Genomic DNA, 17,493 nt, shown 5'->3' with positions numbered 1-17,493 from the left:
CTCCCACATAAACTTCCTGCAATTTAGGGCAGTGTGTCTGGCATTGCGATCCTTTAATTTATCAGAGGTATGCCTGTCCACATACTTATGGACATCACCATTACCATGCACTACATCAAAAAGATGGGCAGTGTGGGGACCGCTCAAACTGTGTAAGGATTCCATGATTCTGTGTTGTTTTTTGGCATTCCAGAATGAGTTACGGTGACAGCGTCACACCTTGCCGGTAGGCTGAACCCCAATCGGACACACTGAGTTTGCTCTTGGGATTGTTTCACAAGTGGGAACTGAGCAGGGAGATTCTGGAGGAGATTTGGTTGACCTGTTTATAACCAATTCAGCAGGGAGTGTGAGATGTTGTGCTTCTGGAAGCTTCCTCAAGCAACCTCTCTGGGGATGCACTAGTGATACCCTGGGAGATCATCCTGCTGTAGACATTCCCCTTCTCTCCACCGATTCCTTAGGTGAAGAGGAAATTGAAGCAGAATGGAATAACCCTGCTCTTGATGGCACAGAACTGAGCATAGAAGACCTGGTGCCCAATGCTGGATATGCTGCTGTGTCCTCCTTGGAAGAGCTACTGACCCAATCATGCGACAAGGTACTTCACACCAGAACTAGAAGTCTCAACCTTCTTACCTGGATTTTAGGGTTTGAGGTATGAGGTTTGGTATCTTTCAAAAGTGGATCTTGTTGTGATGCTCTGTCTGAGACACCCATAAACAAACCAAGAGCATTTATGATTGTCGCTTGAGAAAATGTGAGAGTTGGTGCTGGGATAGAGAGAAGGACTGCTTGTCTCGCTCCTCCGGCACCGTTTTGGAATTCTTGCTTTGCTTGGCCAAATCAGGCCTAATGTAAATACTGTAAAGGGATACTTAGCAGCCTTCTCTACTTTCAAACCTACACCCGAACAAGGATAATTCTTCACAGTGCCCATGGTTTTACAATTTTTGAAGTGTTTCATGAACACTGTTCCACCTAGACCATTTGAGGTTCGGGAGTGGTATTGAAACCTGGTTTTAACATTTTTATGGCAGCTTCATTTGAACCGTTGGAGACATTTTCTCTCTAACCTCTTCCATTCAAAGTAATGCTTATAGTTGCCTTGACATCACTTAGGTAAATGTCAGGACTTCAGGCATTGTCCAGCACTCCTGAATGTATTCAGTTTAGCAAAGAGAAAGTGAGGATAAAACCGTTGTTTTCTTTGAAGGTAGTTTCTGAATTTCACCTGTCGCAAAAATGTCATCTGCCAGTTTTTTTTCACCTCATCACCATTTCAAGGTTGAGGAAAGATTTGACTCCAGGAAGTCATTAACATTTTATTTATAAAGAACTAAAGATGTTAGATTAGATGATCAGCTATTTGTTCTGCCCCAAAAAAGGAAGGGCTGTAACAACATGCACAATGTAGCACTTGTTAATGCTCTGCATCACTTCATACTATGGATTAGCAGATGAGGAAGTACCTGAGACCTTTAGAGATCGTTCTATGAGAGGTGTGGCAATTACATCCACTCTTGAGGAGAGTACCAGTTGCAGACATTTGCAGAGCAGCGACTTAGGCTTCTCTTCACTCTTTTCAAAACATAACTTTTTGGATTCAATGTTTAAGGATGATAATGCAGTAGGAAAATCATTACTTCGGAACCTGTTACTCTGACTGGTTTGTTTGACATCCGCCTCCTTATGGAGTCCAAATAGGCAAGGGACCGTTCAGAAGATAAGGAATCTGTGGGAGGAATGTGTCCATTAGAAGCGCACATTACTTACCTTCGGTAATGTTCTTTCTGGTGGATATGTTATTCCTCCCATAGATTTCTCATTACCCTCCCTCCTGCCTGTCTCCTGGAACTCGCCTACCTAGTTGAAGGAAATGGAAAGTTCTGCCATTCCTTACCTGTGTGGAAAAAGGCAGAACTGAGGAACATGGCACAGACGGCTCCATACATGCACACTGTTGTCTAAGCAAGAGATAGATCATATCAGATGAACGAGTTGCGGACAGCGCCGAGCACCTGGATGATGATACAAGCTTTCAGCTCCAACTCTGTTGAGTGGAGTATTTCAAAACAGGAGGAATCTGTGGGAATATTTAATGTGTCCACCGGAAAGAACATTACTGACGGTCAGTAATTTGTTCTTCCACAAGCATGGACAAGAACCAATTTGCCTCGCTCTATGTGGTCGTATTAGATATTGCTATCAGTTTTGGAAATGTTTGCAGTGAATTCAAAAAAGGAGAAAAGGTTGAGCGATACATCTGAATAATCTATGATTTATAATATAAGACTGTGTGATGACAATACATATATCATATTAAGCATTTAAATGGTGTATATTTACCTTCTAGGGAAGGCTGTCGGGTTTATGTGGTAATTTTGATAAATACACTTCAAACGATCTCACTACCTCAAGCAATATGGAGGTGAGGAGTGCTCAGGTGTTTGGCGAAAGTTGGACAATTGGACAGGTAAGCTTATATTTACATTATCATTTGAGCATGTAAACACTAATTGTTTTGATACAAAATATATGAATGAGCTCAAGTAATTAATTAAATACAGTTTGAAAACTGGTTTCCCAAAGTACTGCTTGAATGTTATGGGCAATGTTTAATGAACCCATACATAGCACATACTCCTTTCATGTTAATTCATGAAGATGTACTTCATGCCCGTTGATTTGTGGGTATGCAGTGAAATGTTTCTTTACATAGGAATAACAAACAATTTTACAGTCAATGGTTGACGCAACTCCTAAACATTAACTTCTAACCTTGGAATGTATACAATTCACAGATCCAGTCATGCAATCTTGCAGATCGATGACTACTGAGTCAGTTTCATTGACCTTAAAGAAGGGTCCATCCATTGTTTCACAGAAACTGTCAGAAAGCCATGCTCTAGGAATGCCCCCCCCGCACCTTTCACACCTACATCCAAGAAGGTTATTTGCATTGCCCAGCCTGTTCTTAACAACGTCAAGTTTTCTATTGTCAGTTGCCATGCAAATCAATGAAGGAAGCCAAGAAGCAACAGCACACAACACCATCTGGCCTCTACCCCATAGTTCCTCCCACTTCCCCCATCCCAACTCAGCTCCACTGCTCACTTTCATCTCGCTGATCTACTCCCATAAGTTGTATTTTTTCTTTCTAGTATCCCTGGGCAAGACATGCTACACACAAATAGAACGACATTCAGCATCAATCAAGAATAACCCCATTACAAAAAATTACAAAGGGTGCATCTCGGCCTCCATCTACTCTAATCGTGATGTGCAATACAAGGCGTGTCATTTCTCTGTATCCTCATTTCCCTGGTCACTCTGTACTTTCCTGGACATTGCTGATAACCTGGCACTCCCTTTGTTTTGCCATTCATATTGACCCCCCTCCATCTTTTTCCTCCTTTTCAACAATGGGGCGTAGCCCTAGATTGGGTCTTTTCAGCACCAACATAGCAATTGGGATTCCACAACCCTGATACTATGGAGATCAACAGTGCCAGGGGGGGGGGGGGTTCATGGTTCTCTTGCCGCCTATACCTTGCAGATATTCATGAAGCCCAACTTCCATTTTGCTTCCTTTACTTCTCTTTCGCTGGACCATTTCACTAAGTCCCCTCTTATGGCTCCTTCATATTATCAGGAGGAATCTTGTCCGAACCCTACAATCACTTACAAATGTAAAAATATTCTGCCATATGTAATATGAAATTGTGACAATTCTTTATAATATGTTATTTATGTCCTTTTGGAGCAAGAAGCCATATCCATCTTAGTGTTGTATATCAAGCTACACTTTTAGCATTTATCACCCCACTGACAATTTTATATGGCGTAGGACTAAGTTTGATAAATACTGGACACCTTGTTGTATGACTCCAGACTGGCCATCACTATGTTTCTACTGATCTCTGGTAGTCACACACCGAACACTATGTCCCTCGAAACACACATAGCAGGCACATACTACCAATAATACCTCGGTGGGATAGACATTCTATATTAAAATGCACCGTAGCTGGCTAGCTACAGCTAGCTGATTGAGACTCAGAGCCCTGTGGCCCAATCCCCCAACAGACTTGCCTTACCTCACAATACTCCAAATTCTTAAAAGATTAAAGCATTCTACCTAGCTTTATTTTTTAGCAACCCTTAATTTAGAGATAGACGTGAAAAATTAACTTCACTGGACATTCATCTTTACATGTCCTACACCTGGCTCTGGCTCCTTATTCATCTGTCTAGGAAAAAACATTGCTCTGCCCTGCTACATGGGTGGCAGTACAAACCTACCTCTTAAAATCCCTCACAACACTAGGGCTGCTTGAGCACCTCTCAAGCCCATCATGCAGCCAACACCAACTTGATCGAGGTACCAGACTTAACTGGGGTAGATTATGCCATCTTCATAAATAAAACAACACCCAATCTAAGCACAGAGTACTGATAACGACTGTCAGTTAACACACATGTCACCACAATCATTTCCCACCACCCTTTTCCCTTATGTTTTTCCTCCAGAATGTATTTGCCTTACTTACCTCTGCCCCTTTCGTATTATCTTCTCCCCAATCATGTTTGTTCTGCCCCTATTCCAGTTTATTCCATCCCCACCTTTCCTTACCCTCAGACCAAGAGCTGGTAACACCCATGCTAGGTAACCGTACACTCTGCTTTGAGACAAGGCCTATGCGCCATAAGACCTCTATGTGTGGTGAAGGGCGCACACAAATACTATATAACACAACACAAAATAGCAGAATCATTTGGGAACAAGTGAGATGTCCTTTCAATACTAAGTAAAGAGGTATTTTTGGAATCAAGTACAAGGCATGTTTTTAAATAGTGAAGCCAGGTATAGGAACCTATATTGGAACCTATCCAAATGTGCATCCTGACATTTGTATGGCGTCACATTTGGAGCATTTTGAGCCTCACTATATTTATGGTACTTAATGTCATTCCACTGAAAGTGTAACCTTTGCTACTTGCGGAAAATGGATGGAGGGATTGTAGGGAGTGGATTGAATGGGTGCTTTTAAGTGTGTCACTATCAGGTGTGAGGTGTGCACTTGGTAGTGGTAAAGACACAGCGGCTCACACATTACCAATTCAAATATCGAGGTCCATTGTTACATCTAATGGTCTATCTGCCCCAAACTCAGTCAATTAGTGGGTTAGGCATAGTGACTGATAAATCAATTGAAGTGGGTGCCAAAATATAAAAAAATGTTGGCAGCTTCATTATTTGAATAACTTTTTTACCAACGTGTTGCTTTGTCTGTAAGCATAGCAGTTTACTTAGAGCCCAAGTCTGTGTAACCAGTGGACGCAGTTAAAACAAGATAAATCCTCACCTTTATGTAGAAGTTTGGTTAGACCCATTTAGAAAAGATGAGATGTAATTTTGATCAATACAAACTGATTTTCTATTTCTCCCCAAACAGTGCAGAAGCCCAAATGAAACAGTGAGGCCATGTGAAGCACATCAGGGCAAATTTCCCTATGCTAAGAAGGAGTGTTCCATTTTGTACAGTGACATTTTTGCTCCTTGTCGTAATGTGGTAAGTTCACATGGTGGAATGTGTTTAGTGTTGGTCTGTTCCATAGATTGCAAATAGTTAATATTTGGGGGAAAAGGGCAAACTCCCCAATTTATTTAAAATGTGCTGCTTGTAATCAATTTTTCTATTTAGTAAAATGGGTCGGGTAAAAATTACTTTATTCTGCATTGTTGTACCACTAAAGGTTTGAGAGTGTATGTTATCTGAAATCATTGGCCTTAGGGAAAGCATTTTTCTTCGGTCTCCACTTCCCAAAAAGTCAGAAAATGATGAATGAATTCAGTCGTTAATATAAGCATTTCATATTTACTGAATACCAGAGGTGCGGGGGATAAGTCCATCTGACAAACATTTTGCACCCTGGCCACTTGCTCAAGGCAGTGATACTTGTGTATTGTTGGAATGCTGATAAGTAAACATTTGTTTTGCATTTGCTGGCATGATCACTGATGTACAGTGATTGTGTCTCATGTAGGGAATGCCAGCTTCACTGTACACATTATTTGTTCATCAGCATTTCAGTGATATTAATTTAACAATGCTTTACAAAAGTGACCACGCTAAGGCTGGACTATACACTATTGGATGAATTCCTAATGTATAAGCCGGAGGTCCACACCCTTTGGCATTGCAGATGTTTGGGTCCACAAGTACCATCAGCCCTACCCAACATAGTCAGTGATAAAGGATCATAGTCCAAAACATCTGGTAAGGCACAGGCTGCAGAACCCTCTTCTAAGCTATAACCTATACAGGAGCCTAGGCAGCAGGTCACCAATTGTTTTCATGCAGAGTGGTGAGCGAGTGGTTGTCTGTGGGAGAGTCTATCTTCCAGTTTGTTTACCTGAAGGAGGAGCTCAAGCACCCCAGCCTGCCGCAGAGACCACATATATCCACTTGTCGTGTGGTGTGCTGCGCGGAGTGGTGAGCGAGTGTTTGCCTGTGGTTGCTTGGTAATGCTGGGATGATCTTTTGAGAGACGGCCACGGTTAACCCTTGACACTGCGGGGGTTCTTTTTCCGAGCAGAAGAGTCTGGTCAACTTAGAATGTGTGAGTGGAGCCCTTGACGTGCTATCTGCTGAAATACATTCTTTTCTGCGGGAACTGATCTGGTTAAAGAGCAGAAATGAGTACTGGAGGAGGACGGAAGATGGGGCTCTGTGGTGCTGCAGCAAGGAAGAAAGCGATGGACTCACTGACGGGTGCGTTAAAGGCGCAAAGTGAAAGTGCTCTGGAGGACTTGAGTGAAAAATGGCAGAAAAAAAATATTGCAATCCACCTCAATTCTGGGCTACTTTGGAACTGTGCAGCTGATGGAGAAGGGGGATGGAGAGACTGGGATCGAGGGAGTAAGGCCGATGGAATACAATGTGGAAGGCTTGTTGAGGACTCGAGAAACTAGAGCCAATAGCAAAAGCAGCCCGGGGGAGACAGACTTAACAGAGACATCCTCAACATCGAAGGACCAGGAGTTACTGCAGGGGTGCACATCGGATATTATCATCTTACCCTCTTCGCTATCCCCGCTGTTATCTACCTCCTTCGATAACAATAATTAATTGATAAAGCAATGCAACAGACTGAGCAGAAATTCACTGGGTCCAGTGGAGGCAGATGAGTTCCTAAACTCGTCCACTTTGGGAAATGTGATTGGCACACAGCTCTTTGTCTCACCAGACTTACAGAAGCATGCAGTAGTTTCAAGCCCCTCAAGTAGTTACAACAGTGATAGTGACAGTGAGTGCATAACTAAAACGGATGTGGACTCAGGAAAAACAAATGTAGCGGGAACCTTGCTCCCTAATAGCTCACGACGCCGGTTAGTGCGTTGAGTTCAGCCTACTTTAAACGCGATTGCAGCCTCGATTGATTCATTACTACTACTCTGCACCACACTTGCTGCTGATCAGCTTGAGGTGAAGGAAACCTTGGTTAAAGTTGTGGAATTTGTCACATCTGCTAACACCCAGTCTATCATGGATAATGGGTCAATGAGTCAGATAAGGGCTCCTGCTCATTTAGAAAACAATGGGCTCGGGGGGCGCTGTTGTGCACAAGCAAGTTGTTTATCGATAGCCCTTTGTCCTGAGCTTATTCTGGGCTTTCCCTCCCGTACACTCCTTTTGTGCACAAGCAAGTTGGCCGCCTGATTTCGGGGGCTCCCGCTCCACCGTAATATCCTGTTCCAATACATCCGTCCCGAGGCTGTCTGAGAGGCCGGGAAGCTGCGCAGCCAACGACCTGGGTGCTCGGGCATAATGAGTGAAAATCCTGGTCAAATACGACCAAATCCACCAAGATATGGCCGTGAGGAAACTGGCCGGCACCTGGCATTGAGGCGATCCGGCTGTTGGAACCGCGCGGATTCACCCAGTTGCCGGGGACGTAGGAGTGCTGCCGGCCGCAGGTGAGAGGAGCCTGCAGTGACGGTTTCGCACCTGGGCTAAACTACTGACTCGGGCTGATAAGGATGGCGAGGACTGAGGATCCTGACACCTACTTGAGGTTCCCGTGCTCTCCAGCTGCAGTGACACAAAGGTGGTGGAAAGCAAAAAGTAAAATAAAGGAGAGCGCTCTTCGCCCTCCCGTGCACGGCGTCCGGACGAGATTAAGGGCGGATCCTGGTTGGCGCTACGGGCGCTCCAACTCCCTGACCCACGCTCGTCCCTTATTAAGGTACCAGAGGGGCGAGGCAGGGGGGAACATCGCGTGGTGGGCTTGGATCTGTTGTACCTCGCTCCCCCGCCCTAACCGCGGCTCGGCCTTGCGGCTGCCGCTGCAACAAACACTGGTTGCCGGCCGAGGGGGCCATCACTGTTGCCGTAGGGAGAGACGTCCTGGGCTCCGTGCATGCGGGGCACACCGGGCGTTGGCGAGTATAGTGGCATCCTGCAGTTAGGCGCATTGACCCCCGTGGAGGATTCGCGTGGTGCAGTCAGCCCTCAGGGGCATTGCGAATCGAGCCGGGGGAACACATTATAACCTCAAGGAGTGCTAAGTTTTGACTATCTTTTGTGCACTACTCCACGCCTAGACATTACGGTCTCGAACTAACTGGAGAAGCGCGGGAGCTGACCCCACGGCCCTCTACCGCTGGGAATTTAAGGAAAACACATGTGACACGCACTGGCTCTGTAAACAAGACTGCAAGTAAGTCCACGAGATACTACACTAGTATATTAAACACGTGGAAGGGCACAGTCCGTTCGTGCTAACACGCTCTGGTCACATTAAAACATATAGAAAACCACAGATACACCTAGGACCTCATTTCTACCTGGACAGGCAAAACACGTGGGGACGGTGCGGGTGTCACTGCCTTAACATCAACACTGGTGCAGGTGATAACGGCACACTGCTCTTTCAACAAAAGGAACCGCACAAAGCAGGCAAGACATCCAAGACCCCTGGTGGCAAAAAGAAAAGCCCAATGGACACCTACACTAGCACACAGGGTCAAATTACTGCAGTGGACATACACCCAGAACCCGCTGTGACGGGTGAACATGAAGGAGGTGAACATGAAGACAAACTGGCAACGCTGGTACAGAATGGGTTCTTGGCAGTGAATATGAAGCTGGATGAAATAGTGGCGACCATAGGCTCCATGAGGGCCATAATAGACAAAGTGAGCACACGAGTCACAGAAACTGAAAATAGAATAAGCGCCAATGAGGATACTATTGCTCACCACAGCCAAGACATATCCCAAATTAAAGAAACGATAAGCACGCTGCAAAACAAATGTGAGGACCTTGAATCCCGATCGAGAAGAAACAACGTACGAGTGGTCGGCGTAGAGGAATCCTTTGGAAAAAATCAAATGGAGAAGCAACTGGAAGCGCTGTTCAGATTCCTATTTGGTCCGGATGCATTCTCTGAACATTTCCTGGTTGAAAGAGCCCATTGTACGCTAGCGCCGGCTCCCATACCTGGTGCACCTCCACGTACGATAATTGCACGTCTCCTGAACTACAGAGATAGAGACACAATCCTTCGCCTGGCAAGGGAGGCTGGCACTCTGCAATTTGAGTAAAACCGAATACATATATACCCAGACTTCTCCTCTGCGGTTCAGGCAAGTAGACAATCATACGAACCTGTTAAGAAACTCTTGAATGCGCGACAGATCACATACGCCTTAATATTCCCAGCCAAGATGAGGATTCAACATGCAGGGAGAACACACATTTTTTTTGAAAATCCCACTGAAGCCTTAGTTTACATAGAATCCTCTATACCCACTCCTCCCAGAGGAGGCAGACCAGCGCAGAACAACAGAACCCGTCCGGCGGACTAAGGTTACATGCTGGGTTCAAAGGTGGTTTGGCTATTTGATCCTTTTCTGTCCCGAATGGGAGGCTGGCGGCTTCGAAGACGGCCCCATGTTCTATGGATAGGTGGGGTGGTGAGACCCGGAGTTGGCGGTCATGTGGAGCAACATGACTACCGCTGGAATACTCCACAAGTTGAAGTGGGAACATCGTCAAGTTGGGGGTGATGATGAGGGAGGGAGGGTGGGCAGAGGGTATATAATGTTTTGTTGTTGGCATATAGACTTGCGTTTGGAAACAGTGACTGGACCCCATGGTATGGAGCCCCGTCCTGTGGAGGACATGAAGGGAACAGATTGTTTATTATTTAAATCAGTGGTTACACAGATGCTAGCACCACACAAATTATACATATATTATGGTATCGGGATATGAGATACAGGCGGAATATTGTCTCATGAAGCATCAGTAACGGGCTAAAGGTTAAACTAATATCGTGGAATGTAAGGGGTCTGAATAATCGATTGAAGACTATAAAAGTTTGCAACTATATTTCTAGACACGGCCCCCAGATCGTAATGTTGCAGGAAATGCACACAATAGATACGAGCAACCTGCACATATTGCCCAAATGGGGCAAGCTGAGGTTCCACACCAATTACTCATCTCAGTCCAGGGGGGTTGTTACTCTAATACATCCTGGCATAGGGTTCAAACTGTTGGCCCAGAAAATTGACCAGCTCGGCAGATATGTACTGGTTTGGGGTGAAATTGCTGGCCGGGAAATGTTATTGGTTAACACATATGGACCAAATGTTGATGACCCTGCTTTTTACATGGATATGTATCAGTTAATTGTTTCAATCAATGTTACCACTATAATATGGGGGGTTGATTTCAATGTGGCCATGGACCCTAAGCTGGACAGGTCCAGCGTTACTGTCAGAGTACCTACCAAAACTGCTGTTACCCTGAAACACATTTTGTCACAGCTTTCTCTTGTTGACGCCTGGCGTGTGCTACATCCGGACAGCAGGGGATACACGTACTACTCCTTGGTTCACGACTCTGAGTATAGAATCGACTATTGGTTTATTTCCCTGCTGTGGTTACGACACTGAAAACGTGCGAAATACTATCCCCTACACTATCTGATCATTCTCCTGTCATGATGGAGGTGGGGGTTGGTGATTCCCCGGGGACAGCTAAAAGATGGAGAATGCCAGGAGGAATCCTGGAAGACCCTGGGGTTGTGGAGGAATTACATATAGAAATCACAGAGTTTTTTGCCAACAATATCGGATCTGTTGACATATACTCCACTGTCTGGGAATCCTTTAAGACTTGGACTAGGGGCACCTTGATATCTAAGTCCGTGGGCCTCCTTAAAGGGGTCCGTGCCGAGTTAACTGAAACTGAACGCAGGTAGGGGGAGCTTGAGAAGACATACACTCAAACACAAGATAAGGCAATACTAGCTGAATTTCAGACTTGGTTACAAGAATTCAACGCATTGGCCACCAGAGAAGTGAGCTATATGGCGGCCCCGGTCTGCGCCCGTAGATATGGTAAAGGGAACAAGGCTGGGAGGACACTGTCCAACCTACTCAAGCAAGATAGGGAACCTAACCAGGTTATGGGCATACAAACATCACAAGGGGAGGTGCTCCTGGGTGAAATAGATATTAATAACGAATTTGCCAAATTCTATCAAGAACTGTATAGGAACAAAGACACCAAAACAGACACTGAAATTAAATCCTACCTGGAGGCACTTTCCATGCCGAGACTGTCTGAGGAGGCCCGATTGGCAATGGAACAGCCGGTAACCGCTGAAGAAATTGCTGAGGCGGTCAAAGCATTGGCGTCGGGGAAAGCTCCAGGGTCGGACGGATTGGGGGGCGAATTCTATAAAGAGTTCTGTGAGGAGCTGGTACCAGTGCTGTTGCAGGTTTGGGTGGAAGCCCTCCAGAGTAATATACTACCGCCGATAATGAGAGAGGCTGTGATAACTGTGCTCCCTACACCTCGGCGGCCCCCCCAAGACATATCTTCCTATAGGCCCCTTTCCCTTATAAATACCGATACCAAGATATTTGCAAAGGTATTGGCCAATCGGCTCCTCCCAGCAGTCCCGACACATGTCCATCCAGACCAAAACGGATTTATCCCCACAAGATCTACGGCCCTCAATCTGTGTAGTTTCTTTGGCATTATGGCACAGATAGACCCTGGAAGGAACGCAGTGGCCATATCCCTGGACGCCAAAAAGGCATTTGATTCTGTATCATGGGCTTATTTGCTGGCGGTTCTGTAAGCATTTGGTATGGGCCCTAATTTTATCAGATATGTGAGGTTGCTATACACGGAGCTTGGTGCCAGGGTGTTAATGAACAGATCCATCTCTGAATTATTCCTTCTGGGGAGGGGCACTAGACAAGGGTGCCCATTCTCGCCTATACTATTCGCACTCACGATAGAGCCAATGGCAATCGCAGTCAGACTGAGACACTCCGATAAAGGAATAAACCTGAAGGGCGCTACCCAACTAATCTCCCTATATGCTGATGATACGCTCTTATATGTCCGGGAACCAGAAAAAAATATCTTACCCATAATGGCGGGAATCCAGGAATTTTCGTTCTACTCTGGATACACTATAAATAATGGCAAATCAAAGATATTCCCACTCACGCAGGCAACTAAATGTCCAGATACACGGTGTGGACTTAAATGGTCTGATCAAAATATTAGATACCTGGGGGTTCTTGTCTCCAAGGACAGACATACATTGTATACAGACAATCATGATAACGCTTTAAACACGTTAAATGCCAAATTACTGATGTGGGGTCGCCTTCCGATCTCACTACATGGTAGAGTCGCAGTCCTTAAGATGATAGTTTTATCCAAACGACTTTATTTTTTCGTGAACATCCCTATATGGCCGGGACGCCCCTTCTTTGATAGGCTCCGATCAATGGCGGTAACTTTTCTCTGGAACGGGCAAAATGCGAGAATAGGGTGGGAAAAGAAGATTGAACCATACTCCTCTGGCAGCATAGCGGCGCCTGATTTTGAGTTATATTATTATGTAGCTCAGGCCCAATTTGTAAAATACTGGTATGAGGACACTAACTATCCACCCCACACATGGATAGAAGAATACACCACGCATCCCACGAATATACAATCTGTAATCTTTGATAAACATTATAAAGACACGTGTGATTATAATCCAGTGAGCTGCACGATCCGGGCATGGCAGGCGGTATTCAGAAGACTGGGCGTGGACAACCCGTATAACCCAGAGGTTTCCCTTTGGAATTACCCGGGCATACCACCAACATATGATAATAGCCTGCAGGAGGCCTGGGATCCCAATAATGAAATTAAACTTGGAGACATGTTCATTGATGGGAAATTTGCGTCTCTAAAAGACGTTCTGTGGGCATTTGGAGGTGGGCCGCTTAGGACACTCCAATACTATCGCATGAGGTCAGCTTTTCAGAGACGCTGGCCACTTTTCCCGGATGAGCCCCTTACACATCCTTGTATACAGCTGGCAATTACCAAGGGCAGCCTTGGGATTTCCACACTATACACGGCGATCCAGGCACATACCCCTACGACAAACATGGTTAAAGACAAGTGGGAGAGGGATCTACACGCCCCATTGATGATAAAACATGGGAACAGTATTGCTCGCTCACCAAAAAGGTATCCTTAAATGCTGGTCTACGTTTAATACAGTTTAAAATTTTGAATAGGCTGCATTACACTCCGGCTAAAATAGCCAAATTCACGATGGATGGGTCGGGTGAATGCCCTAAGTGTAGAGCACCCCAGGCTGGAGCATTACACATGTACTGGGAGTGCCCGGTGGTGGCGGGCTTCTGGAGGGAGGTGGCACAGATGTTAGAAGAAATTACACAGGTTCCCCCTATACTAACCCCACAGAAATACCTATTTGGCGATATAGGTAAGTGGTCTGAAAAGATCAGGAGACTGTCCAACATCTCATGCGCAGTGGCCAAAAAGTGCATTTTACAAAACTGGAAAAGTACTGGGCCACCGAGCATGAAACACTTCCTTCGAGAGCTAACATATGTAAACGAATCAGAGGAACAATTTGTCCTCACCCAGCTGTATGGGGCCCCTTCAGAATGTACCTATGTGACATGTTTTCTGATGATGAGGAGACTGATTAAGCTTCAATATTCAAATGTGATATGTATAGTATAACTGCTGTAACTATGAACGTGAGGTGATAAGTGCTGTGTATCTTGTGTGACCGCTAATAATAAAAAAGGTTTTTAAAAAAAAAGAAAACAATGGGCTCGGTCATCTGTCGACACAGCTGATCAAATCCAACCAACATTGGGAGTCGAACAAAGGAGCATTGAGCCACAGGAATTGACTATGTTAATACATGAAGTGGAAGTTTTGGTGCACACCTCAAAAAGTAAGGCAGAGTTGAAACAAGGAGGTGCAAAGAAAAAAGGAAAATTGCATCTTCACCGTCTGTAGTAAGGAAAATCATCCGGAAAAAACAGCACATCGTAACCATCTCTGATCCTCCAAAGGGGGGAAGAACAAGGCACGAGGAGCTGTACCTGTGGCTGTCTTGCGAGGCCAGAGGAAAAGAGAGTCCACAGTTGTCACAAATATTTTAGCAAATGACAAGTTGAACTGCGTGGCCCGCTGGACAGATGTTTATGGCCTGGCCGTTAAAAGACATTTGAAGCCAATTGCAGCTCAGTTGCCCGAAATATGGAATGTTGCCTCACACGGAGGCTCCAGTGATAAAAGGCTAGGCCTGAGAAATTATTATATGGAGAACTCTCAGATGATTGATGCACAGGAGTCCAGTGTGAGCGAATTACTCTGACCAGGCTCCACAAAAGGAAAGGAATGAAGATTGTGAAACGCAGACAGCTGTACAACAAAACAAGGGTCTATCAATGTTGGGGAGGGATATCAAATTAGAGGAGATCCGCCGTCTATCCAGTCGCCCCTTTTTTGATCGAATGACTGTAATGAATCTATTCCACCATATACCAGCACTTCGAAATATCAAGCGAAAGGACATTAACCAATTACCTCTGCCAGATGTATATAGTGCCACGAACTGGGTTATAATGGAGTTCACCACACCAGCAATAGTAGCTTTATTAAGACTTCATCAGACCAATATAGTACATATGGGGTACCAGCTTACTGTCTGCTGGAAGCAGAATACCTTTAGTCAGGAGATTAACTATGAGCGCGGTGTGGGAACTCCATTTATTGGTAAACAGTGCCCTTTTGATGCAAAATATTTGGACCCCTGCATAGGATTACACTGCTCGCTAAATCCAAAACAAGGCCCGTAGATACTAGAAGCAGCCAAGCAGCCTGGGCATTGGAATCTTTCAAACAGATTGAAATCAACCAGTCGTGAAAGACAGGGAGCTCAGTTCATTTTAAATGGGCTTCCTGGAATTCACAAGGTTTTAATTCTTTCTTGACAAATCCAATCTCGTCTTAAAAGTGTTGACTTCATTTGATGCGTTCTTGTTACAGGAGGCTTGGCTAGTGGATTATTTTTTTCTTGATGGTTTTAATATCATTTGTAGTCCAGCGATGCAAAATATATGTGACGGACCGATTGGAGGCCTGGCCATAGGGGCAAAAGTCACTTTATCTTTAGAAAAATTGTCTATAGGGAAAGAATTACCTTATGTACTTTTTATTGTCATACAGTATAGGAGGCATTTCCAGATACCACTTCTACTCATGAACATATATAAACCCCTGAGTAATGGATATAATAGCGTGTTATATAAGAATGTGACCAATACATTAGACCACTGGTACGATCGCCTGACGAGGGGGCGAGGGATCATGGTGGGGGACTTCAATTAACACATTTTTGGGCAAGAGGGTGTCTCGCCTGATATAGACACCATTAAACAGCCTCTGCCATCAAACAGAAGAGAGCCCATTGGCAAAAAAGGAAGGAATTTGGTGTCTGGAGGTGTATAATCTAGTGTGTCTTAATTTGAAAGGGAAAACTAAAGGCACTATTGAGAAAACATAGACTAATGGGAAGATTGCTACCTGTATTGATTACGTTTTTGTTAGCCAAGAAATGTGGCCATGTTGTAATCCTTTAACTCTACTCCAGACTAATCTTAGTGATCACTTGGTAATCACATGGAGCTACACTACAGAAACGAGGAGTGAACCAGTACCCAGAAAGTTCTGTGCAGGGGTGGTGGTCAACAATCAGGGGAACTGTATTTGCTGGACGAATACAAACATTGTGAGACTAAACTCTCCTTTTCAGAAAGATTTTTCATTATTTGTGAAGAGTTTGAATGACTGTGATTGGGATCTGAACAAAGTACTGATAGACCTTTTTGATAGATTGAATTTGCACGGGGTGAGTAGGGGGAGAAACAGGCCATTAAATGGTACTTTTGATATGGAAATCTTTCCAAAAAAAGAGTATATTAAGAAAAGAGCGAGCAAGACTTAAGAAGCGGGACGATCTCTGTAAAACAATGTGCCTGGCCTACTCTAAGACATTGAACACAAAATATAAAAATGGGATTAGGCAACATCGTAGTTCCCTCTCTAGTGCAAATTGGAAAAACATGTTTGACCTACTGCACACAAATGATGCAAAAAAAATCTGGTCTTTTTTAGGTCCTTTTTGGCAGGGGAAACGGTACTTGAACTCAACCCCATTAAAGAGAAAGTTTGGATAACGTACCTGGGAGAGCTATATTATGATCCCAAAATAGAAGAGGCTATGCTGACACATGGCCCAAAGAAAGGGGGAAAACATAATGACTTTGAAGCTGCAGATATTGAAGCGGTAATTAAAAAGCTAAAAATATCTAGGGCCCCTGGTCGGGATGCTGTGCAAAGCGTAGTATATAAATCTAATCCCTCGTTTTGGGCAGAGATTCTGGCCCAATGGTTTGATAGGATTATGGCATGGGCAGAGATTCCAGACATCTGGCGGGAATCTATCTTAGTCCCCGTATACAAAAAGGGTGGAGAAGCCAAACCTACTACAGAGTCCTTGCAATGTTTGATATGAGTGCTAAGATCTTTGCAACATTGTTACTGGCTAAATGGGCGGAGGAGACAGGACATCTGTATAAATGTCAAACGGGTTTTTCGCAAATTGCATAGCACAATACACAACAACTGAGTACTGCAATATATAATTGAGGACACTAAACATTGTGGAGGAAACTTACATATGTGCTATGTGGATCTTTCAAAGTCGTTTAAGACTGTACCCCGTCAGAAACTTTGGAATAAGCTCATGGGGTGGGGTTTGGACCCAGTGTTACTGCATTACTTTAAGGCCTTGTACAGCAACACGGTAGTATCATTACGGCTATCACAAGAGGGGAATTGAATGCGTCAGGTTCCGACTAATGTCGGATTAAAGCAGGGATGTGTGTTGGCACCCCTCCTACACATTATGTATACGTCAGATTTTGATTTGTTTCTGACTGACGTGAGGAATTTTCCCACTCGGAAAGGCAAAGAACCAATCCCCTGGCTAATGCATGCGGATGATACAATACTAACAGATTATACGCCTATTGGTCTCCAGTGTAGCCTTGATGCACTGACT

At 44.6% G+C, this 17,493-nt stretch overlaps 1 protein-coding gene across 1 annotated transcript in view; it reads left to right on the top strand.

Annotated features, from left to right (window-relative positions):
- Positions 1 to 17,493, top strand: part of OTOGL (otogelin like) — a 1,792,821-nt gene that overhangs the window by 1,197,487 nt on the left and 577,841 nt on the right. Inside the window, exons 28-29 of the mRNA XM_069629328.1 lie at positions 2,357 to 2,476; positions 5,460 to 5,576. Coding sequence (XP_069485429.1) covers positions 2,357 to 2,476; positions 5,460 to 5,576 — 237 coding nt within the window. The remainder of the gene's footprint in view (positions 1 to 2,356; positions 2,477 to 5,459; positions 5,577 to 17,493) is intronic.

The sequence above is a fragment of the Ambystoma mexicanum genome, chromosome 12, assembly GCF_040938575.1.
Source record: "Ambystoma mexicanum isolate Mex_15411 chromosome 12, UKY_AmexF1_1, whole genome shotgun sequence".
NCBI classification, from domain to species: Eukaryota; Metazoa; Chordata; class Amphibia; order Caudata; family Ambystomatidae; genus Ambystoma; species Ambystoma mexicanum.
The sequence above is the reverse complement of the archived record's forward strand: the minus strand, read 5'-3'. Positions and strand labels throughout refer to the sequence as shown.